This window comes from Atractosteus spatula (genome assembly GCF_055471065.1).
Source record: "Atractosteus spatula isolate fAtrSpa1 chromosome 17 unlocalized genomic scaffold, fAtrSpa1.hap1 SUPER_17_unloc_4, whole genome shotgun sequence".
In the NCBI taxonomy this organism is placed as follows: domain Eukaryota; kingdom Metazoa; phylum Chordata; class Actinopteri; order Semionotiformes; family Lepisosteidae; genus Atractosteus; species Atractosteus spatula.
The window spans coordinates 131,233-155,869 of record NW_028296636.1 but is presented as its reverse complement, the minus strand read 5'-3'; the positions used below and the strand labels follow the sequence as shown (position 1 = coordinate 155,869).

Genomic DNA, 24,637 nt, shown 5'->3' with positions numbered 1-24,637 from the left:
CTTCTCTGAAACAACAGGTTTTGTTTTTTTTAGAATTATTTTAACAATGTTAAAGAAGAAATAAGTGGTTTATTAAAAATGGTGGATTGATTTTTTTGAGATACTGTGATGGACAGATTATTGGAAACACTGAGCTGTAAAAGTTAAAACCCTAAACCTAAAAACTCTAAGGAGGGAGAATCAGTTTCATGTGTGATTTCTTAGTGTTTCAGTATAACAGCTCACCTGGCTTCACTTTTAAAAATTAAATATGTTCATTGTTTTATGATTTTCCTTAAAAAGACAACTCTGTACATTCTGAGAAGACATTTTATTGGATAAAAATAGGCTTTAGTTTTTATGAGAAAGGAAAGGTGACTGCCAGAGCACCAGAGGTATTTTAGACAGCTTCAGGGTTGGCAGGAACCTGTTTCTGTTTTACAAGTGATTATGCATCTTACAAATCTTAATTACAGCTCTGAAAACAAAAGCAGAGGGCATGTGTCCTGCGCAAGGTAGTCTTTACATTTTCAGTAATTCTGTTTCTGGATATGAAATGCACATGGAAAACTACTGTAGAAGGAACAGAAAGGAGCTTCTATCCATGTGCAAACATGTTCCAGACATGGAATGTACTGAAGTTGAGAACATAACTCAATTTAGAATGATTATTAAAGGGATGACAACAAAAAAACATTTAACAACATAAAATAAATATGGTGAAACAGTTCAAATGTGCATGAAAAAAAGTTCAGAGGCACAGGTATTTCTATTATTTGATGCAAGCATTTTAAAGTATAGGGTGACAATTCCAAAAGACACGGCACGAGAGAATAAGAATTTATTGTTAATACACATTCATATCGGTTCTTCATGTGCTTTATTCAAAACTTCATGTCACCAGTAAACATCACAAGCACTACGCAGACTGCTTGTACACAACACAAGGACTTGTGCTAGTGGCTTTGTTTACTGAACACAATCATTGTGAACCCACTTCACCCACCCCCCACTCCCCCAGAAAGTTGCACGAGTATCTTCCGTATACCTCCTCATTTTTTAGCCCTGCTGAAACTGCACACAGCAGCCTGCGGCAGCTGGAGATTAATTCAGAAAGCACTAGTATGCTTACACTGTAACTTGTTCCAAAATACAAGTAGTTGGTTAATAGTTATTTGTTCTTGTACCACTATGGTTACAAGGGTTGTGATGCACTGCTTTCCTTTCTAGATTTCATAGTTGCTAGAGTCCCAGCTGCCTGAAGTTATGTTTTCAGGCAGTGCTGCCAAGCACTCTATCGTCATGAATTTGGGTTGAGATAGTGGCTGTTTTCACGAGAACATTACATTTATTCCAGAGGCTCTTGAGGCCCTGGAGTCTGGGACCCATAGGTGGGGTAGGCGATTGTCCTCTGATCGCTTACCAAATTGTTATAAAATAATCATTTTCCCACCCACGGTCGGGCCTGTTAAGTTACATAACTTGAGTACATACGTGGGATAAAGTTAAGGAACACCAATAACACAGAGCTTACACTCAGAGACAGACTTTAACAGGACATCACAGTCTAATACCAATACCAGCTTCATAAGAAAAGGCACCGAGGTGGAAGGTCCCGACTTCATTATTTATACGCAAAGGCGCTTGAGGAAAGACAAAAAAAATCAGAAATGTCAAACTTTCTCTACTCCACTACAAACAAAATAATTTAGACATGTTCTTCTATTGAGCACCCTGATTCATTTTAAAAAGTACAAGAAAGAGGCTGCTGAAATGAGACTAGCAGAATTGATGACCTGTTCCTTAAATTACAGACCTGTCTCTTAGTTTTACTTGAGTGCTGTAATACTTGCATTCCACCACAAGAGGGAAGCATTGGTTATTTTTGGTTACAATCAAATAACAGTTCTTGAATACTGCACTTCAAACTCAGGTTAAAGCTCTGCGTTGTATAAATATGGCACTTCACTACACGTATCAGACTGCTGTTGAAAGAGGGTTTTTTTCTACACCCACTCCCCTTGTCTCTATAACTCCAAAAGATCTAGAATCGTCGCACCAGTACAATTACCTGGGTTTACAAAGCAAACCCTTTTTTTCCCCAGAGCATGTTTTACTTCCCCTCTGCCCTGGGAATGAAGCAATTCTGATTATTTAAAGGCCGGTTTAGGTTAAGCAGCCAAAAGACTCCTGTGCTTCACAGTCGACAAACAAAAACAATAAATATGTGGCTAAGATCACGTAGGATTCAACTGACGATAATTCAGAGAAAAAGGAAAAAAGGTGCAAAGATGTAGGTACCTGAGTAGTAACCACTCTTAAGTATTGTTTAAGACTTCCAGCGCTTAAATATTCATAACTAAGTAGGAAACAAAATACTCATCTTTATTGGTGTGTCACAGAGAAAGCAAGCAGGCAGGTACAACTGTAGAATGAACTACTGGTACCTCACAGCTGACACTTTCCTAACTAAAACATGTTCAACGTGCAGTAAATGCAGCCTCTGAGAAAACAAATTTGTCAATGAGACCTCTCTGAGTTTACTGAACAGTGCTACCCTAGTGTAGCAGGACCCCTCAGGCCTGCTTCAGAGTGCCTGCCCGATCCAAGAAGCATCCCCCTGCGCTGGCCCTTCACGAGGAAAACCTATTGAGTTACCCTGCACCCTGGTATAGCTGTGTTCTTGGCAATGGACTGAAGATAAAACACTGGTGTTTGCAAAAGTCCCAGCTGAAGGGCTGGTCGCCAAAACCTAACACTTCGAGACAGAAGCCAGAAATCAAACCGTGTTACTTGGTTTCCTGTTTTCCACAGAACTGTTACAATAAGGTCTCAAACACCAAAGCCTTGAACTTCAGCCCAGTAATTTGTAAACCCATTTTACCAAAAGTAATACCTGGGGTTGAAGTTTCAGAAGCGAACATCCAGACGCCCAGGCAGGCCACGCCCCTGAAGCTAGCTCTGACTCGGGGGCTCTGTGCATGTGAAGTTCAGGGGGACCTTGGCCTGGATTTCCTCCACCTGCGTCTGCACTGCCTGCACCCACCGCGCCAGGTCTGCCTGCAGGGCCTGCGCCCCCTCCGCCAGCTGCTCCTGCCGGCTCGCCACCTCCGCCAGGAGCTGCCGGTTCTTCCTGGCCCTCCGAAGCCCCTCGCAATCCGTCTCCGCGTCCCGCGGGGCCGCGCGCTTGCCCTGCATGTACCCCTCGAACTCCTCAGCGCTCAGGTTCAGGGCCGGGCCGTCCAGCTTCTCGATGAAGGCCACAGCGGAGCACTGCCGGGAGAGCAGAGACCTGGCTTCAGTTTTAAACAGTTTCTGGGTGAACAGACAGGACGCGACATAGACATATGATACACAAGATGATAAAAGGAACGTCAAATGGTTAATTTTTACAGGACTTGCTTACAGTGCACATGTGGTTCATTAATTTTTAGTTTCTTGTTGCATATACAGTCTCGTGAAAAGCATCCTGCATTTTCTTCCTATGGAATATTGACAGTGCTTCATGTGGGTCCTAATGATGTATACAGACAGTCTGAGTGAACAAATAACACCAACATTTGGTACTTGTTTCATTAATTTCAGGAACAGTCATCCAACTTCTAGTGTCCCTGTGTGTAAAAGTCCCCCCTAGTTCAATCAATTCAACTAAAAGGCATAACTAAGGCGGTCTGTGTGAATACTTGATTAAGTAACCGGGGCTTATTTGCATCAGCCCTGCTCGGTGTAAAAGAAACTCAGCTGTTCATCATCGTCATCGTCACCAGTGAAGCCCCACCCATACAGACCCTCAGAGCCACGCCACGCCCCGTTCAAAAGAGATTCCTGAAGGTCGTCGCGGGAGTGCGCCAGTCTGGGGACGCTCTGGGGAAGCTCTGGGCCGCAGAGGCCCGCGGTCCCGCAGCTGGACTCACCAGGTTGGTGAAATAGTAGCCGGACGCCCCGGCCATGAGGCTGTGCGGCAGGCCGAAGCGGGTGATGTACTGCGTGTTGGAGTGCAGCCGGGGCGGGCTGGCCTTCAGCACCACCAGGATCATGCCGGACAGAAGTCGTCGGCGCTCGCCGGCTCCGAGCTTCTGGAGGCCAGCACCCGGAAGACACTCTGGTTGCACTTGGAGACGCAGGCCAGCTTGTCCTGCGGCGCTCGCCGGGCGTCCATCTCGATTATCGCTGCCGAGAGCAGGGGGCGAAATGCCTTCATCGTACGGCCACTGGGGTTCGGGAAGTTTCAGAATCTCTCTTCATCCACTAATGTTCTAATCGCTGCTTCCAATTCCGAGTCACAGGAGGAGCTGGAGTCTATTCCAGCAAGGAACAGGCACAGGGCAAGATACAGCCTGGACCGGACACGCACATACTCACAACTGGGCCAGCATTCCCAGAAGCCCGTTAACCTGCCAGTATGTCTTTGGACTGTGGAAGGAAACTGGAGCACCCAGAGGAAACCTAAGAGAGCATGGGCAGGCACTCCACACAGACAGCACCCCAGGCCTGTAATTGAACCCAGGGCCCCAGCATTGTGACGCAGCAATGCTGACCATTGGTAGAGTATAAGAGTGGCTAACTAGCTACAGCCCCATGTAGGACAGTGACAGCTACTCAAAGTGTTGACAAGACAGGTGATCCTGGTGTTCAGGACTATTACACATTCAAGGCATAGATACATTTGAAGGCGTTCCAGGAAGTGAGTTTAATCAGAACTCTTGAGCACAGATCGCTTATGTGCTCAATGAAAAGTCATGCTCAGTGGCCTGGCCAGACATGATGCCCTGATCCTGTCTGACACTGGTAGAGAGCCACTGGGGTCACTGGGTTCCATGAATGTGCAGGCCTTCAAGTGGTCGTCTATCAAAGACTATTATACAAAGCTGTCTGGTTTTGTGTGCACTTTACCCTGTTGTTCTGTAAAAATAAATTCAAAATAGCACAATGGAACGTACCAGCTGAACAAAATAATTAAAAAAGCCTAAGATATCGAACGGAGATGGTGAGGACAGAACAGCATAAGGCATAGCATCTACATACATTTCAGTGCACAACAACAGAGCCATATTCTGTTATTAATCAGTGAGAAATTAAAAGTTACCTTCTTAAAAAAAAACTCACCTGTGATGGCAGGCAGGAGGGCGTCACTGTTGACCTCTAACCTCTCCTCTTTAATGGGAACATGAAGCATCTGAGGGGTCACCCAGCTGAGAGATCTGTGGAAATAGCAGTGGCAAAGATCAGCTTAGTAACTAGTTAGGCAGTGTAGATGTAATAGTAAAAGGCTGCTTCAGACATTCCTAAACCTAATACAGAAGGAAAGACCTCTGTCCAATTATAGTCCACTTCATTAGAAAAACTCATGTGGTGATTTTCTGGACTCTGGGCCTAACCTTCAGTGGTTTAGCAGGTATGCAATCTGAGATACAAATTTTGTTTTAACCCACATGGCTTAAGGAATGATATCTTGCCTTCCTACACCCTGTAAGCCTGAATGAGATTTTGACTTTAAGGAATAATTTCAGCCTATTTGTGTAAATTTCCTCCAGAGGATTAGCTGTCCGCTTGGTGATGTATTCTGGGATTTTCAGCATCTGTTATGAACAACAGCCTATAAAAGGATGACTGTTACTGAGCTGTACTCAGCGGGCTTCCAGGTCTGTGGTCCGAGTCTCACCGGATCCTCCTCTGCAGGGCCAGGTCTTTCTGCTCATCGTCAGAGCTGTCGTGGCAGAACACCCACTTGTGCAGACGCGTCATGATCAGCTTTTCAATGTGCTCCATCATCTGCACCGTCTGCTCCTCGGAGAGGCCTGCAGGACAGAGGGGGGGCAGCAGCTCGAGCCCGAGGGAATCCCACACCCTTCCTCCAGCTCACTGCATGTGCACAACCAAGCCACAGCCAAGCGCTCTTTCAGGCGTGCAACAGGCATTCCTCTCACACGTATCGGTTCTGTGCTCCACAGAACCTTTGGGTTCAATCGGTCAGTCTCTCTCTATGGGTACAGGCAACACGGCAGACTAGAACAGCACGAAAAAGACTTCTATCCCTTTCTTGACCAGAACAAATCCCAGATCTCAACTGTACCGAAAACTGTGTAACAAACTGTTTCAGCAAAGGTCTGGATCCAACACATCCAGCCCAATTTGCTGCAAAATCTGGCCCTTGTGTCACTACGCTACTGACAATCAACCAAACAAGACAGTTTATACATAAGGCCATTCAGTCCCGTCAGACACACAGCACATGAGACCATTCAGTTGTTCTTTAGTTAAATAATGGGGGCCAACCATAAGATACACAAGTTCATACAAAATTGTATTATACACCTCCAACTGCTTTTTACTCACTGCTGAAGTGTCCGGCGATACTCTGATAAAAATCCTGCACCAGATCCCACTGTTTCTGTACCAGCAGATCCTACAAAGAGACAGACGGGGGATCAGCCAATGCCAAGTTCTTCCAGGTTCTAAGCTCTTCATCTCAGTGACACTAGAAAGAGGTCTGCTGCCTCACCTTCTCAGAGAAGCAGTGTGAGAGGGCACTGGACAAAGCGTTAGCAGACCTGGGGCACAGTGGGCTAGAGGAGGAAGGAGAGAGTGGGGAGGGTGAGAGGTGGCAGGAGACAGGCTGTGAGTGACAGGCAGTCTGGGAGCAGAAATACAGATGGGAGACTGGCAGAGACGTGGACAGAGACAGGTAGTCGGTGAGAGGGGCTATTACATGGTAGGCCTCCATGGTGTTGACAAAGGCCGTGCAGCGCGACTACAGGCTCTGGGAGAACGGCTTGCACAGCAGCTTGAGGAAATTAGTAAAGTCTCCAGGCTGGAGGCTCTGAAACGCCTTTAGGGCAGCAGACTGGCTCTCTGTGGGCTCTGGGGACAGAGAGGAGACAGATATTAGTAAAACCAAAAACCCTGCAAGGGGATGAAGGAGCTTGACTGGTAAAGCCCAGGCTCAGAGAGCCGCCCATTGATAAAAACAGAACAGCACAACTGACACTCACTTCAGAGCCAAACTAGATTTCACAGGAAATCTGTGAAACAAACACTGTCCTTAGTTTACTAGTCAGGTGATGGGTGAATTTAAAAGCCTGTGGCTCATTTTGAGAAAATGACGCCTTTGTGTTTTGAGCTATGTAGAGGACCATCTCACCGTTGGGTTTCTTCGGAGAGGAAGAAGGGCCCCAGAAAAGCCTCTTCATGGTGTTGACTCGTCGCCCCTTTTCTGTGCTCTTCTTCTCCTCGAACTTGGAGAAGGTGATGGCTGAGCCCCCTTCCACACCGGGGCTAGGGCTGTGGACACAAAACAGCAACCCCACACACGCTTAGCCATCGCAGAGCGAAGATCTACACACCCCAGGGCACACCGGCCACGGGAAGTCAGAAAGCAACGAGCGCATCCTGTAAAGTACTGGCAAGATCTAGGCAGGAAACTAATTCAGGGCAAACCAAACCAGCAAAATAAGTATCGGAGAACAAGAAAAAAGGGTGGAAGGTATTTGGAACAGAGAACCTAGCCATATACATGAAACAGATTCCCTGGGATCTTTTAAAAAAGGGTTGAATGAGATGATGTTCAATGCTGTACTAGCAACCAAACAAATGATGAGCCCAATGGTCTCTTTTCACTTGTCACCTTGTACCAAAAGCACATGCTTTCTTCAAATGTACACAGGCTGCGCACTGAAGCTCACATGTACACACAATCAATTAGTGCACACGTGAACCCCAATCTCTCTAATGCACAAGAGATAAATACACTCCTTATAAGAACACGGCACTGGAGGGATACAGAATTATGTCATCTTTCTCCAATACAGGGTTGAGGGGGAGCCGGAGCCTATCCTGTCAAGCAACAAATGCAAGTCAGGTCGCCAGTCCACCACACAGACACAAACACGCACTCACACCAGGGCCCGTTTTCCCAGAAGCCTAGCAGCTTGTCCTAGCAGCAGGTCTTTGGACTGTGGGAGGAAACCGGAGCAGCTGGAGGAAACCCACAAGAACGCAGGCAGGGCAAACTCCACAAAGAAACTCTCCTTGAATCGAACCCAGGGCCCCAGCTCTGCGAGGCAGCAACGCTGACCACTGCACCACCCTGCCGTCCAAACGTACATTCAAGATATATACAAGCTGACAGACGTGCTTGAAAAACACTTGAAAAGGTCAACACAAAAATCTTGTTCTGGGGATAAGTAGGGTCAACACAGGTGGAAAATTAGGAGAGGACAAGTAAGAACTGCTTACACATAAATGTAGCTTATCGCAAAAAAAATATCCCTGTGTTCTCTCCTGTGCCTTAGGTGTTTCCATATCATTTAGAAATGAAAATGTAAGCCAGTGTGGCAAAGTACATGATCACATTTAAACCCAGAGCTGCTGTACTGGTTTCATGGCTCCATGAAACTGATAAAAAATTGCAAAGGTAGCTGCATGCTCTCATCTGGAGGATTTCAGCGTACAAACGCGTACATTTCTTTACTAAAAACCTAGAGGGGAGCAGGGATAATATCAAATATCCAAGACCGTCCAGCTATATATGGGAGAGGCCGTAATAAATATATCTTAACGATGACCCACGTAATAGTTCACTGGACTGAATAATTCAACTATTCTCTATTTCTTCATGCTGTACTAAGAACGGGATCAGCTGGTCTCCAACCTTGTTCCACAGGTTTTTTTGCTGCACTTGAGTGTGCAGCTGGGGATGGTGCCGAGACTGTACCATACCAGTAATACTCAACTTAGTACGCAGCTCTGTAACAAATCTACAAGTTCACTGCGATTGACCTATTTTTCTTTTTTTTTTAAGTGAATGTGAGATGCAATTCCATAGGAAACACTTAAGCTCGGTATTTAACCAACATTTGTACATTCAAAACAATCGCCAAGCCCTGAAGAATGAACAGATCCCACCAAATACCATCTGCACAATTCAGTTAGTCCACATCGTGTGCACATATTGTGCCAAGAATTTGGGAGCAGCTGCAGGTGGTCAACAGCATCACAGCTGAAGAAAAGCAGCATTTTTTTTGATCACGAGCTTTAGAATGTTTTCACAAGAACACAGAAACATGCAAGAAGGACGGTGATACACCACTGAAAGCTTCCTGAAAACGACTCTTTTTGAGTCGTGCGACGCAGTTATTAAAGGCAGGGCTCGGGGACACGGCCCCGGGACGTGTACTCAGGCAGTGCGGTCCGCCGTGGGCCCTACCTGCTGTGCTGCCTGCAGGCCTGCGCCCTGCGAGACCTCTCTCGCCAGCACTTGGAGCAGCAGCCCTGCCACGCGGGGTTGCCATAGTAACCACAGCCATCTTTGCACAGCAGCTCCGACTGGTCCACGTGAATTCCCCTGGGTTCCGCCCACATTCCTCCTGGCCTGGAAACAGGGGTCACGGCTTGTTAATGTCACAGCGAACTGTAGTTTCACAAGTGGCAAGCTTTGTCCTCAGATAAATAAACTGAATTGAATCAAAACTAAAATCCAGAACAAAAACACCAGGTTATGGGTTAAGTAACACATGGGAAGCTTAAATGTTGAGCGTACAGTGTACTATAAGTAGGGCAATACCTAGAGCATTCCTGCGTCACGGGACAGCCTGAAGTCATGCCTTGCTCGCTAGATGCCTCAGATTTACAGGAAGAGAGGACAAGAAATGTAACAATACTCATATAAGGAATCTTTGTAAACCCCATCTTATCCCTTCTGGTTTATCTTTTTGGAATGCAATATTTCAAAATATAAACTGGAAGTTAGTTTGGACAACTCCTGATAGATATTGGGATATTTATTTGATAGGTATTACAAATAAAGTTAGAGATATCGTTTAAAATTGTTCATAAGTTTTATTCAGTTAAATTAGTGCTCTCTAAATTTAAACCTGAGCAGGATGATCTGTGTGTTTTTTGTCGGGCTGAAAGGGAATCTTTTGTGCACTTATTTGTAAGGTGTGTGTTTGTGAAGTTGTTTTGGACGGACTTCCAGAGTTTTGTTTGCAGGCAGTTAAAGGTGTTTTTTAGATTTAAGGATTTTGATATTTTATTGTACTGTTTAATAGAAAATTTGGAAAAAGAGCATTTATTTATAGTCAATTTATTAGTCATTTCACATCCATAAATCAAAATGGTCTAATAATCCCCTTTTTAGTACTTTTGAGGTGGAGCTGAAACACTATTTAAATTCTATACAAAATCTGAGAAATAATAAAGCAAGGAAAACATATGATATATGTAAAAAATACAATTTGATCACACAATTTACTTCATTACCTCTGGCGGTTGAATGTTTTTTTTTCTGTTTGGGTTTTTTTCTATTGTACCTGTTTTTGATCCTCTGGTTGTACTTGTATTTGTAAATTCTTTATAAGTTTAATAAAAAAAATTATGAAAAAATATTTATTACAGGAAAAGCGATGAGTTTTAGAAAAAAAAAACTAAAGCGACTCAAACTCCACCTTGGTGTAGGCCTACTTGCCAATAAATCCCGGATTCGTTTAATCACCAGATTCTAGCAGGTTAAAGATGAACGTCACTCTCTTACAAGTACTTTGAATTTCACAAATTAACCTGCTGCGTCATATTTTTCATAAATCAGTGAAGGAAAGCTGCCCGCACTGATCTCTGAACGCCTTTCCTCCGCACATCAGTGTTGATAAGGGTTTCATCTCTGGATAGTGGCAGCACTCTGGAAACGTGTCAGCAATGCAATTTTCTTAATGCAATAAAAGTCATCAACGAACAAAGACAGCAACGCGTATAATCGTTACTTCAACGAAAATTCCTAAAAGTTCGAAAATCGAAGATATAAAATACTCTTCAAAAAATATATTTTCGTTGTAAATTACCTGCACAAAGCTGAAGCTAAGATTACACCAATCGCCGCCCGTATGCGATCTCGTTGTAGGAGACGAGTTATATACTAGACTAGTTATCTTTATTTAAGTTTTCCATATTTAACTAGTTTTCAAATAGGCTTTATATCCGCCGCCCTAGGCACCGAAAGTGAGTGATGCCCTGTTGTTGTACAATCATTTTTAATAACTTAGAAAATAAAATCGATCAAACCCAGACATTTTCTCCCCCGGATCTCAAATGCAAATTAAAGAGAAAAACAGCCTGTTTTTTCTTGGAGTTTTTTTTTGCTAGATGCATGTCGTCTTTTTTTCCGGCGTTTTACTGCTATCAGCCCAGACAACTTTTGCTTGTTTCCCGGAGTTTCCGCAAATGCCGGTGCGTGATGTCTTGATGTTTACAGAGGCTGTCAGATCCGATTTCCCACCCCACTGTCCCAAACACAGCAAAAAGAGGGTTGAAGGGCAACTCATCGGGCTGGACGGCAGCAGTGCCTACACTTTACTGCAACACCGGTGTATGAACGAAGCTGACAGATAAATCAAGTTCGAGATAAAGTACGATTCACCCTCTTCTGTCTCTTGGTGCTTCGTCCGTAACCCGGAAATGCTACACTAAGCGTCACGAATGATCCGGAAGTGTATGCAAATAGCCGAATTTCAATCAAAGTAGAAGACTTTCAGCTGCCACAGTAGCATATGAGGAGTATAGCAACATTAAGCGAAGTGACAAGCAGCTGAAACACCTGCTTTGTTATTTCTTCATGGTTAACTGTAATTCCTTGAACATTCAGCTAAAATTTGAGAGGGTCCTTTTTTCATTTTAAATCGCCTCCACTAATCTCCACGTTTGACAAATCTAAGATGATTCATTTTTTATGAATTTTACAGCACCTTTCTTCCATTTATACTACTGTAAAAATTGTCATCGCTATATTTTTCCTAGAAATGTTTTTTTTTCTGTTCAGTGAAAAGGGTTTTAAGATGCAAGCTTTTAAAGGAGCTGTATCTGAAATGTGTTATTAAATCAAATTATTATATTTAAATTCAATCGTTTTTTTAAACTATAACCAGGGACAAAAACTTTTTTTGCACCACCAAAAGTGGTGAGACATACAATGTTAAGACAGTCAGCCAATAGCAAATCACCCTTCTTCATTCCCTTTTAAGTCTTTATTAATATTTTTGGTCTGGGTGGATCACCTCTAGAAAAACTGCAGTGCAGAATTGGATGGGGAAAATTTGTGCCTCTCCACAGGTGGATGGAATCTATTGCACAGACCCTCAGCTAATAGTAAATCACCTTGTTTTTGGCAGCTAGGTGTCTCTGTCAAAACTGCTGGGGTTTATAGAGCACCTCCTATTCCCAGACTGGGACTGTGCAGCGATGGGCAGGGAGCAGTCTCACTCCCCTCCCAGCCAAACAAAAATGTGTGCCTCTTCAAAAATATTTCAGATCTACTCTACAGATCCTCAGCTAATTTAGTACATCACCATGGTTTTCTCAGATAAGTGTCTCTGCTAAAGCTGCTGGGGTTTATAAGACCACTTGCTGTTCCCAGACTGGGACCGTGCAGTGATGGGCAGGGAAAAGTGTCAACAACAACCGTGATCCCATCCAAAGTAATGCTGACACTGAAGATCATAGTATTGCGACCAAAACCATAGCTGTGACAGGGAGTAAGCGTACAATAAAAAAACAGTTCTTAGACACAGAGTGGATGACTGGCACTGTTTTGAAAAGGCAGAAACCGTTATGCATCTAAATCACCCAACAGCCAAAAAAAACAAAGGTGGAGTGCGATGCTTGCACTGAGCAGCTTAACTTTGTGTAGGTATGACACAGAATGACAGAGATACTGAATCTGTAGGGTTTCTGTGTTGCTCAGAAAATTGTGATGTTAAAGCCATGGCATTAAAAACTGGGTTCACTTTAATGAACAAATGTGAAGCACTCAGCAGTTTAATACATAATAAGTCAGATGTAACCAAAAAAAAAGTAAAATTGATGTGTCACATGTCAGCATTGGTGCTCAAACAGCGCTGGATTATCTCAGTTTTGGGGCTTATTGTGGTAAGACAGACAAACAAATGGTAGTTCAGGTGGGTAGCTGCGTCAGCATGCGTAGGCTGCAAAGGAACAAGTAATTGTTTTCTTTCTTTTTTCCCCAGCATGGAATAAACCTACGTTTCGACCGTGGAGCCTTCTTCAGGTGTTAACAGATGGTGTCCAGCGGGGTCAGTGCTGGGGGTCACACTGCCCTGAGGTGTCCAGGGGGGTCAGTACACTGGACCACAGTCCCCTGCCGCAGGGAACACCTGGCCTGGATCGGACTGCTGCGCACTTGGAATCTACAAATCAACAACCTACATAGTGAAGTTTTAACGCAGTGAAACTAAAAAACAAGCGAGAATTACGCCACTTCCTCGGCACGTCCTACACTGCCACCCTGCGCCCTGAGGCAGCTTCGCTCTTGCAACAGTAAAGACAGAGATCCGTCTTGAACACAAACACCTGTACGCGTAACCACCTATCGCGTCCCGCCATGTGCGCCCCCCTCCCTCAGCCTTGCTCATGCATATTCATGAGCCGAGGCTGCGAGCCGGCCAATCAGGGGAGGCTGACGTAACCTCGCGAGAAGCCGGAATACAGAAAAGGAATCGGGAGAGCAAAGCTCAGGTTTGAATCAAGATGGCGACTTACTCTATGAGGTACGGTGTAGCGGCGCCGGCGGCTCGTTTACCTGCCTCCTGTGCTGGATTAGACGAGGCTGCGGCGGCTGGGGGTCTGTCCGACCACGGAGTGTGCAGGGAAGCTGGCGGTGCTGCTCTCTGTCCTCCAAGGTCTGCGGGTTCCCCGAGCCGGCGGTGCCGGGTGGAGGGGCTCCTGGGCGCCGGGTCTGGGGGGATGGAGGAGGCGGTTAGGCCGCAGATCAGGGGTTTAGTTTCGCTGGCCCGGCCAGTGTTATGCGACGCCAGCCGGCGAGGGGGAGGTCGGGTTGGGCCTGGTTGCATCACGCAGCCCGGGGTCTCGGCGGGCTTCCCGGCTCTGAAAATAATAATTGCTTACACTTCTATAGCGCTTTTCTGGACACTCCACTTAAAGCACTTTACAGGTAATAGGGACTCCCCTCCACCACCCCCAATGTGCAGCCCCACCTGGATGATACCGGACCATTCGGGCCCGGACTACCAGACTCGGAGACAGTTTTCCCCCGCACTATCGAACTATTAAACTCCCAGCCTCTCTCACTCTCACCTATGATCTGAACCTCACAGTACCTTCTTTCTTACCAAAAACTTAAACACACATTGAAAATCTACCTCTACCATACATGTCAAAAGCTCACTCCCCATAATTTCATTCCGTTAATGCATGTTCTTGCACATAACCTGTTACCTTTGTTGTTTTGCACACTGCCTGTTGTCCCTGTCTTTCTTATGTTAAACAATTGAATTGTTTTTTTGTACTACTTATTGTCCGAGAGCTAGCTAAATAGCATTTTGTTATACCATATACAGTGGTGTGAAAAAGTGTTTGCCCCCTTCCTGATTTCTTATTTTTTTGCATGTTTGTCACACTGAAATGTTTCAGATCATCAAACAAATTGAAATATTAGACAAAGAGAACACAAGTAAACACAAAATGCAGTTTTTACATGAAGGTTTTTATTATTAAGGGAAAAAAAATCCAAACCTACATGGCCCTGTGTGAAAAAGTGATTGCCCCCCCCTGTTAAAACATAAATCAACTGTGGTTTATCACCTCTTTGGAAAGCTGAGTTCAATTTCTCTAGCCACACCCAGGCCTGATTACTGCCACACCTGTTCTCAATCAAGAAATCACTTAAATAGGACCTGCCTGACAAAGTGAAGTAGACCAAAAGATCCTCAAAAGCTAGACATCATGCTGCGATCCAAACAAATTCAGGAACAAATGAGAAACAGTAATTGAGATTTATCAGTCTGGAAAAGGTTATAAAGCCATTTCTAAAGCTTTGGGACTCCAGTGAACCACAGTGAGAGCCATTATCCACAAATGGCGAAAACATGGAACAGTGGTGAACCTTCCCAGGAGTGGCCGGCCGACCAAAATTACCCCAAGAGCGCAGCGACGACTCATCCAAGAGGTCACAAAAAACCCCACAACAACATCCAAAGAACTGCAGGCTTCACTTGCCTCAGTTAAGGTCAGTGTTCACGACTCCACCATAAGAAAGAGACTGGGCAAAAATGGCCTGCATGGCAGAGTTCCAAGACGAAAACCACTGCTGAGCAAAAAGAACATAAAGGCTCGTCTCAGTTTTGCCAGAAAACATCTTGATGATCCCCAAGACTTTTGGGGAAAATACTCTGTGGACTGACGAGACAAAAGTTGAACTTTTTGGAAGGTGTGTGTCCCATTACATCTGGCGTAAAAGTAACACAGCATTTCAGAAAAGGAACATCATACCAACAGTAAAATATGGTGGTGGTAGTGTGATGGTCTGGGGCTGTTTTGCTGATTCAGGACCTGGAAGACTTGCTGTGGTAAATGGAACCATGAATTCTGCTGTCTACCAAAAAATCCTGAAGGAGAATGTCCGGCCATCTGTTCGTGACCTCAAGCTGAAGCGCACTTGGGTTCTGCAGCAGGACAATGATCCAAAACACACCAGCAAGTCCACCTCTGAATGGCTTAAGAAAAACAAAATGAAGACTTTGGAGTGCCCTAGTCAAAGTCCTGACCTGAATCCGATTGAGATGTTGTGGCATGACCTTAAAAAAGCGGTTAAGGCTCGAAAACCCTCCAATGTGGCTGAATTACAACAATTCTGCAAAGATGAGTGGGCCAAAATTCCTCCACAGCGCTGTAAAAGACTCATTGCCAGTTATCGCGAACGCTTGATTGCAGTTGTTGCTGTTAAGGGTGGCCCAACCAGTTATTAGGTTTAGGGGGCAATCACTTTTTCACACAGGGCCATGTAGGTTTGGATTTTTTTTTCCCTTAATAATAAAAACCTTCATTTAAAAACTGCATTTTGTGTTTACTTGTGTTCTCTTTGTCTAATATTTCAATTTGTTAGATGATCTGAAACATTTCAGTGTGACAAACATGCAAAAAAATAAGAAATCGGGAAGGGGGAAAACACTTTTTCACACCACTGTACCTGTATATGAGTATAATGACAAACTTGAACTTGACGATGCGACATCAGCCACCGTGCACCAGAACGCTCACCACACATCAGCTGTGGTGTCAGGACCAAGTCAGGACCTCGGTTTTACGTCTCAGCCGAAGAACGGTGCCTGTTTACAGTATAGTGTTCCCATCGCTAGTGGGGGATTAGGACCCACGTGGACCACAGGGTGAGCGCCCCCTGCTGGCCCCACTAACACCATTTCCAGCAGCAACCTTAGTTTTTCCCAGGAGGTCTCCCATCCTGGTACTGACCAGGCTCACACCTGCTGAGCTTCAGTGGGCTGCCAGCTGTGAATTGCAGGGTGATATGGCTGCTGAAAATAAGCGCACAGCACAGCACCCGTCTCCCGGGGACACGCAGGGCCGAGCCTCCAGCTGCGCTGTGCTTTAATCCCAGATGTGGTGCCTCCGGGGGAAAGGATTATATAATAGAGACAAAAGTACTCACACTACACTCTCTTCTTTAATTTTCGTGGAGTTTTTCTCCATTTCTCCAGTTCCTCCGTCTTCCAAGCCAGTCCACAATCCGTTCTCTCAATCCTTATTCAGTCCGAGTTCCAAAGTCCGTAAGGTTCCACAAATCCGCGCCATATCCAAATCACAAACCGTAAACTGTAATCCTTTATTTCTTCCATAAATCCATTATGCTTAAATCTGTACCAACACCAACCAAATTCACCTACTGGCTTCTGCACTGGTTCACTGTTTCCAGGGCATATATATTTTGTTTCCTGATGAGACACACCTGTGTCTTGTTGTTTTTCGGACTGAGCCCTTTCCATCTGCGGGTCAGCTGGTTTCTCTTAGCGGCCATCTTGGTCAGGTCTACGTCGAGTAGATACCTGTCCTGGATGACCCTTCCCCTGGTCATCTTACATAGATTAAAATATGGAGCAATCTCCTCTCTGTGTTTCTGCATTCGCCCGTCAGTTCAAGGTGCTTTATTAGCATGACCGATGGGTCCAATCAGTGTTGCCTCTGGGACTGTGGGGTCAGTCCCCTGTCTCTCTCTCTCTGTGTGGCTCTGGGACCGTGTGGTCAGTCCCCTGTCTCTCTCCCTTTATTGCAGGATACTGCGTTTCTGTCTGGCAGGACTGACTCTCTCAGCCCTCTGGCTCCAGCTGGTACAGGCTGTGCATCGCACTAACTTCAAGACCTGCAAGCAGAGCTCCTTCTGCAAGTGAGTGTGAACTCGTCCATTCTCCTGCCTCTGCTGAGATCCTCACACCAGTCTGAGCTGGTCAGCAGAAAGAGCCCCAGTGTCGTCTCTGCGACCACCCAGTGAGACTCTCTGGTGTGTGCATGTGCATGTACGTGCGCCTGTGCTCACGCTGTCCCTCTGTCCCAGGTGCCAGTGGGCTGTCCAGCCTGGCCAGTCCCTCTACAGAGCCCTACTGGACACCCAGCAGCTCAGCGATTCCAGACTCTCCCTGCAACTGCTCAACGAGAACAACAAGGTGAGGAGCAGGTCACCCCAGCCAGTGCCGGGGCTGAGCTGGTCAGTGTCAGTGCCGGGGGGGGCAGAGGTCACTGGGCGGGTGACCTGGTCAGTGTCGAGTGGGCAGAGGTCACTGAGGAGGAACTGACCGGTGAGGCAGGTGACCAGGTCAGTGTTGTGGACGGAGGTTGCTGCGGTTGACCCATGCTGTGTCTCCCAGGTGAAGCTGCTGCCGGAACTGTACAGGCTACAGGGCAACATGACCCGGATCAAGATCAACGAGCTGAAGCCACTGAGGCCCCAGATGGAGGTTCCTGATGTTCTGATCTGTGACCCACCTGCTTACCCGTGAGTAAGACCCGCGCAGGCAGGACCCCAGTTCGGATCCTCACGTCCCTTCTTGCATGTGGGACTCGCCAGCACCTCTGACCCGGGACGGCGAGAGGGTGGGGGGGTATCTGTTCTGTTTGGCTGCCCTGCTTTCCCTCCTGTGAAGCCTCTTGTCTGTTGCTGTGGAAACCACCTCCCTGTAGGAAACCACCCGCCCCGTAGGGGGCGCCCCCTTTGTACATAGCGCTCGTTCACACCACTCACCCCCCCCGAATCTCGTTGCTACAGTGACACGAAGAAGGAGGAGGAGGGAGCGGAGACCCAGGACGGCGGAGCACAGGTGGGAGAGAAGGCAAGTATCCCACAATGCACTGGAGCAGCACGTGCTCGATTGTTGTTTAACGAGGCAGTAAACAAAAGCAATATATTTTACGTTTGAGTTTAATTTCTGAGGGATACAGAAAAGCCGAATTAGAAAGCTAGAAGTGATAGAAACATGATCAGCATCCTTTAAACTCGATTGGTCCGGATCCTGCTGGATCCTGGGATTGTGCGTCCCAGGTTCCGGTGCTCTGGGGCTCCTCAGTCAGTGACGCCTCGATAACGCTTGCCCCCCTCCCCCCCCCACGAAGCAGCAGCAGGAGAAGGAGGAGGACCAGTCAGGAATGTGGGAGACCTTCAAGACCCACAGTGACAGTGCCCGCCGCACTCTCGGCCTGTTCTGGCTCAACGTGGCCCAGACCTGTGTGGACATCGTCTCCAACACCGCCGGCAGGAGCCCTGGGGTGGGGGGGTGTGCAGATGGGGCTGTGGGGCTGTGGGGGTGTGTGCGGATGGGGCTGTGGGGGTGTGTGCGGATGGGACTGTGGGGGTGTGTGCGGATGGGGCTGTGGGGGTGTGTGCGGATGGGACTGTGGGGCCCGGCGGGTTCAGGCTCTGGTCTGGATCGGCGAGTCTTAACTCTGGTCTGGCCCGGAGGACTCTGGTTGTGGTCTGGCCTAGTGGGTCTTGGCTGCGGTCCGGCCCGGTGGGTTCGGACTGCGGGCCGGCCCGGCGGGTTCGGACTGCGGTCCGGTCCGGCGGGTTCGGCTCCGGTCCGGCCCGGCGGATTCGGACTGCGGACCGGCCCGGCGGGTTCAGACTGCGGTCTGGCCCGGCGGGTTCGGACTGCGGTCCGGTTCGGCGGGTTCGGACTGCGGTCCGGCCCGGCGGGTTCAGACTGCGGTCTGGCCCGGCGGGTTCGGACTGCGGTCCGGTTCGGTGGGTTCGGTGGGTTCGGACTGCGGTCCGGCCCGGCGGGTTCAGACTGCGGTCTGGCCCGGCGGGTTCGGACTGCGGTCCGGTTCGGTGGGTTCGGACTGCGGTCTGGCCCGGCGGGTTCGGACTGCGGTCCGGCCCAGCGGGTTCAGGCTCCGGTCTGGCCCAGCGGATTCGGACTGCGGACCGGCCCGGCGGGTTCAGACTGCGGTCCGGCCCGGCGGGTTCGGACTGCGGTCCGGCCCGGCGGGTTCGGGCTCCGGTCCGGCCCGGCGGGTTCGGACTGCGGTCCGGCCCGGCGGGTTCGGACTGCGGTCCGGCCCGGCGGGTTCAGGCTCCGGTCTGGCCCGGCGGGTTCGGACTGCGGTCCGGTTCGGCGGGTTCGGACTGCGGTCCGGCCCGGCGGGTTCAGACTGCGGTCCGGCCCGGCGGGTTCGGACTGCGGTCTGGCCCGGCGGGTTCGGACTGCGGTCCGGTTCGGTGGGTTCGGACTGCGGTCCGGCCCGGCAGGTTCAGGCTCCGGTCTGGCCCGGCGGGTTCGGACTGCGGTCCGGTTCGGTGGGTTCGGACTGCGGTCCGGCCCGGCGGGTTCAGACTGCGGTCTGGCCCGGCGGGTTCGGACTGCGGTCCGGTTCGGTGGGTTCGGACTGCGGTCCGGCCCGGCGGGTTCAGACTGCGGTCTGGCCCGGCGGGTTCGGACTGCGGTCCGGTTCGGTGGGTTCGGACTGCGGTCCGGCCCGGCGGGTTCAGACTGCGGTCTGGCCCGGCGGGTTCGGACTGCGGTCCGGCCCGGCGGGTTCAGGCTCCGGTCTGGCCCGGCGGATTCGGATTGCGGACCGGCCCGGCGGGTTCAGACTGCGGTCTGGCCCGGCAGGTTCGGACTGCGGTCCGGTCCGGCGGGTTCGGACTGCGGTCCGGCCCGGCGGGTTCAGGCTCCGGTCTGGCCCGGCGGGTTCGGACTTCGGTCCGGCCCGGCGGGTTCGGGCTCCGGTCTGGCCCGGCGGATTCGGACTGCGGACCGGCCCGGCGGGTTCGGACTACGGTCCGGCCCGGCGGGTTTGGACTGCGGTCCGGTCCGGCGGGTTCAGGCTCCGGTCTGGCCCGGCGAATTCAGACTGCGGACCGGCCCGGCGGGTTCAGACTGCGGTCTGGTCCGGCGGGTTCAGGCTCCGGTCTGGCCCGGCGAATTCGGACTGCGGTCCGGCCCGGCGGGTTCAGGCTCCGGTCCGGCCCGGCGAATTCAGACTGCGGACCGGCCCGGCGGGTTCAGACTGCGGTCTGGTCCGGCGGGTTCAGGCTCCGGTCTGGCCCGGCGAATTCGGACTGCGGACCGGCCCGGCGGATTCGGACTACGGTCCGGTCCGGCGGGTTCAGGCTCCGGTCTGGCCCGGCGAATTCGGACTGCGGACCGGCCCGGCGGGTTTGGACTGCGGTCCGGCCCGGCGGGTTCAGGCTCCGGTCTGGCCCGGCGAATTCAGACTGCGGACCGGCCCGGCGGGTTCAGACTGCGGTCTGGTCCGGCGGGTTCAGGCTCCGGTCTGGCCCGGCGAATTCGGACTGCGGACCGGCCCGGCGGGTTCGGACTGCGGTCCGGCCCGGCGGGTTCAGGCTCCGGTCTGGCCCGGCGAATTCAGACTGCGGACCGGCCCGGCGGGTTCAGACTGCGGTCTGGTCCGGCGGGTTCAGGCTCCGGTCTGGCCCGGTGAATTCGGACTGCGGACCGGCCCGGCGGGTTCGGACTGCGGTCCGGCCCGGCGGGTTCGGACTGCGGTCTTTGCCTCAGTGCTGCAATGATGTAGTTGGATTCTCTCTTCCTGATCGATCGTGAAGAAATTCCTTCTGAGCAGCGCCGGGGCCTACTGGGCTCTAGTTCCACAGCAGTCGAGTCCAGGCCGGGTCTTACCAGAATGGGGTGTGTGCGGATGGGGCTGTGGGGGTGTGTGGTGGGTGTGTGGGTGTTGGGCGGTGTGTGGGGCTCCTGGGTGCTGTGGGCGTTGGGCAGTGTGTGGGGGTTCTGGGGAGTGTGTGGGCGATGGGCGGTGTGTGGGGGTTCTGGGGGGTGTGTTGGCGTTGGGCGGTGTGTGGGGGTTCTGGGTGCTGTGAGCGTTGGGCGGTGTGTGGGGGTTCTGGGGGCTGTGGGGTGTGGGCGTTGGGCGGTGTGTGGGGGTTCTGGGGGGTGTGTTGGCGTTGGGCGGTGTGTGGGGATTCTGGGTGCTGTGAGCGTTGGGCGGTGTGTGGGGGTTCTGGGGGCTGTGGGGTGTGGGCGTTGGGCGGTGTGTGGGGGTTCTGGGGGCTGTGGTATGTGTGGGCATTGGGCGGTGTGTGGGGGTCCTGGGGAGTGTGGGCATTGGGTGGTGTGTGGGGGTTCTGGGGGCTGTGGTATGTGTGGGCGTTGGGTGGTGTGTGAGGGTTCTCGGGGCTGTGGTGTGTGTGGGCATTGGGGCGGTGTGTGGGGGTTCTGGGGGCTGTGGGCGTTGGGCGATGTGTGGGGGTTCTGGGGGCTGTGGTATGTGTGGGCATTGGGCGGTGTGTGGGGGTTCTGGGGAGTGTGGGCGTTGGGTGGTGTGTGGGGGTTCTGGGGGCTGTGGTATGTGTGGGCGTTGGGCGGTGTGTGAGGGTTCTCGGGGCTGTGGTGTGTGTGGGCATTGGGGCGGTGTGTGGGGGTTCTGGGGGCTGTGGGCGTTGGGCGGTGTGTGGGGGTTCTGGGGGCTGTGGGCGTTGGGCGGTGTGTGGTGGTTCTGGGGGCTGTGGGGGTGTTGGGCCTTGTGTGGGGGTTCTGGGGTGTGTGGGCTTTTGCGGTGTGTGGGGGTTCTATGCGATGTGTTAGCGTTGGGCAGTGTGTGGGGGTTCTGGGGGCTGTGGGGTTATGACGCAGTGGTGGCCAGGCCTGGCGAGGTGTGACGCAGTTGTGGCCGGGCACGGTGAGGTGCGCTGGCAGCTGCAGGGAGTGACACAGTTGTGACCGGGCACGGTGAGGTGCGCCGGCAGCTGTGAGGTGTGACGCAGTGGTGGCCGGGCCTGGCGAGGTGTGACGCAGTTGTGGCCGGGCATGGTGAGGTGCGCTGGCAGCTGCAGGGTGTGACGCAGTTGTGGCCGGGCACGGTGAGGTGCGCCGGCAGCTGCAGGGTGTGACGCAGTGGTGGCCGGGCCTGGCGAGGTGTGACGCAGTTGTGGCCGGGCACGGTGAGGTGCGCCGGCAGCTGCAGGGTGTGACGCAGTGGTGGCCGGGCGCGGTGAGGTGCGCCGGCAGCTGCAGGGTGTGACGCAGTTGTGGCCGGGCACGGTGAGGTGCGCTGGCAGCTGCAGGGTGTGACGCAGTTGTGGCCGGGCACGGTGAGGTGCGCCGGCAGCTGCAGGGTGTGACGCAGTGGTGGCTGGGCCTGGCGAGGTGTGACGCAGTTGTGGCCGGGCACGGTGAGGTGCGCCGGCAGCTGCAGGGTGTGACGCAGTTGTGGCCGGGCACGGTGAGGTGCGCCAGCAGCTGCGAGGTGTGACGCTGTGGTGGCCGGGCCTGGCGAGGTGTGACGCAGTGGTGGCCGGGCGCGGTGAGGTGCGCTGGCAGCTGCAGGGTGTGACGCAGTTGTGACCGGGCACGGTGAGGTGCGCCGGCAGCTGCAGGGTGTGACGCAGTGGTGGCCGGGCGCAGTGAGGTGCGCCGGCAGCTGCAGGGTGTGACGCAGTGGTGGCCGGGCCTGGCGAGGTGTGACGCAGTTGTGGCCGGGCACGGTGAGGTGCGCTGGCAGCTGCGGGGTGTGACGCAGTGGTGGCCGGGCCTGGCGAGGTGTGACGCAGTTGTGGCCGGGCACAGTGAGGTGCGCTGGCAGCTGCGGGGTGTGACACAGTGGTGGCCGGGCAGGGCGAGGTGTGCCGGCAGCTGTGTGACGCAGTGGTGGCTGGGCGTGGGAGGTGCGTTGGCTGTGTGGCAGTGAGGGTGTGTGCGGATGGGTTTGAGGGGGCTTGTGGGCTTTGGGGGTGTGTGATGGGTTTGTGGGGGCTGTGGGGTGTGTGGGCATTGGCGGTGTGTGGGGGCTGTGGGGTGTGTGGGGGTTCAGGGGGGTGTGTGGGCATTGGGCGGTGTGTGGGGGTTCTGGGGGGTGTGTGGGCGTTGGGCGGTACGTGGGGGTTCTGGGGGCTGTGGGCGTTGGGCGGTTTGTGGGGGTTCTGGGGGTGTGTGGGCGTTGGGCGGTGTGTGGGGTTTCTGGGGGGTGTGTGGGCGTTGGGCGGTGTGTGGGGGTTCTGGTGGGTGTGTGGGCGTTGGGCGGTGTGTGGGGGTTCTGGGGGGTGTGTGGGCGTTTGGGCGGTGTGTGGGGGTTCTGGTGGGTGTGTGGGCGTTGGGCGGTACGTGGGGGTTCTGGGGCCTGTGGGCGTTGGGTGGTGTGTGGGGGTTCTGGGGGCTGTGGGTGTTGGGCGGTGTGTGGGGGTTCTGGGGGCTGTGGGCGTTGGGCGGTGTGTGGGGGTTCGGGGGTGTGTAGGCGTTGGGTGGTGTGTGGGGTTTCTGGGGGGTGTGTGGGCGTTTGGGCGGTGTGCGGGGGTTCTTGGGGGTGTGTCGGCGTTGGGCGGTGTGTGGTGTTGTGTGTGTGGGAGTTGGGGTGTGCGGATGGGGCTCTGGTCTGGCCCGGCCCGGTGGGTCCTGTCTGTGGTCTGGCCTGGTGGGACGGTTTCAGGCTGTGGTTTTTCACGGCTGGTTCGGACTGTGGTCTGGCCCGGCGGGTCTGGGCTCTTGTCTGCCCGGCGGGTCTGGGCTGTGGTCTGCCCGGCGGGTCTGGGCTGTGGTCTGCCCCGGTGGGTTCGGACTGTGGTCTGGCCCGGCGGGTTTGGGCTCCGGTCTGGCCCGGTGGGTGTGGGCTGTGGTCTGGCCCGGCGGGTGTGGGCTGTGGTCTGACCCGGCGGGTCTTGGCTTGGTCTGGCCCGACGGGTGTGGGCTCTGGTCTGGCGCTGTGCAGGGGGCTGGCACCTCTGTCTTTGCCTCAGTGCTGCAATGAAGTGGTTGGATTCTCTCTTCCTGATCGATCGTGAAGAAATTCCTTTACCAGATTCTGAGCAGCGCCGGGGCCTACTGGGCTCCAGTTCCACAGCAGTCAAGCCCGGGCCGGGTCTTACCAGAATGGGGTGTGTGCGGATGGGGCTGTGGGGGTGTGTGGTGGGTGTGTGGGCGTTGGGCGGTGTGTGGGGGCTCTGGGGGCTGTGGGCGTTGGGCAGTGTGTGGGGGTTCTGGGGGATTGTGGGCATTGGGCGGTGTGTCAGGGTTTTGGGGGCTGTGGGGTTTGTGGGTGTTGGGCGTTGTGTGGGGGTTCTCGGGGGTGTGTGGGCGTTTGGGCGGTGTGTGGGGGTTCTGGGGGCTGTGGCCGTTGGGCGGTGTGTGGGGGTTCTGGGGGCTGTGGGGTGTGTGGGGGTTCTTGGGGGTGTGTGGGCGTTGGGTGGTGTGTGGGGGTTCTGGGGGGTGTGTGGGGGTTCTCGGGGTTGTGTGGGCGTTGGGCGGTGTGTGGGGGATCTCGGGGGTGTGTGGGCGTTGGGCGGGTATGTGGGGGTTCTGGGTGTTTGTGGGCGTTGGGGGGTGTGTGGGGGTTCTCGGGGGTGTGTGGGCGCTGGGCGGTGTGTGGGGGTTCTGGG

General features: G+C 52.1%; 1 protein-coding gene and 1 pseudogene across 2 annotated transcripts; one reads left to right on the top strand and one right to left on the bottom strand.

The window, feature by feature from the left end:
- Nucleotides 1–295: 295 nt before the first annotated feature.
- On the bottom strand, nucleotides 296–11,444 carry LOC148810815 (rab5 GDP/GTP exchange factor-like; annotated as a pseudogene). Its single transcript, XR_016086585.1, has 9 exons — nucleotides 10,815–11,444; nucleotides 9,185–9,349; nucleotides 7,121–7,260; nucleotides 6,689–6,840; nucleotides 6,316–6,385; nucleotides 5,642–5,777; nucleotides 5,086–5,180; nucleotides 3,894–4,149; nucleotides 296–3,252 (listed from the first exon to the last, which is right to left on the bottom strand). The product of XR_016086585.1 is annotated as a rab5 GDP/GTP exchange factor-like (transcript).
- Nucleotides 11,445–13,429: 1,985 nt separating this feature from the next.
- Nucleotides 13,430–18,743, top strand: LOC148810814 (neutral alpha-glucosidase AB-like). Its single transcript, XM_088908886.1, has 5 exons — nucleotides 13,430–13,532; nucleotides 17,072–17,182; nucleotides 17,351–17,459; nucleotides 17,661–17,788; nucleotides 18,059–18,743. Exons 1-5 carry the CDS (start codon nucleotides 13,513–13,515, stop codon nucleotides 18,207–18,209), a joined length of 519 nt encoding a protein of 172 aa, XP_088765012.1. The 5' UTR covers nucleotides 13,430–13,512; the 3' UTR covers nucleotides 18,210–18,743.
- Nucleotides 18,744–24,637: the final 5,894 nt, after the last annotated feature.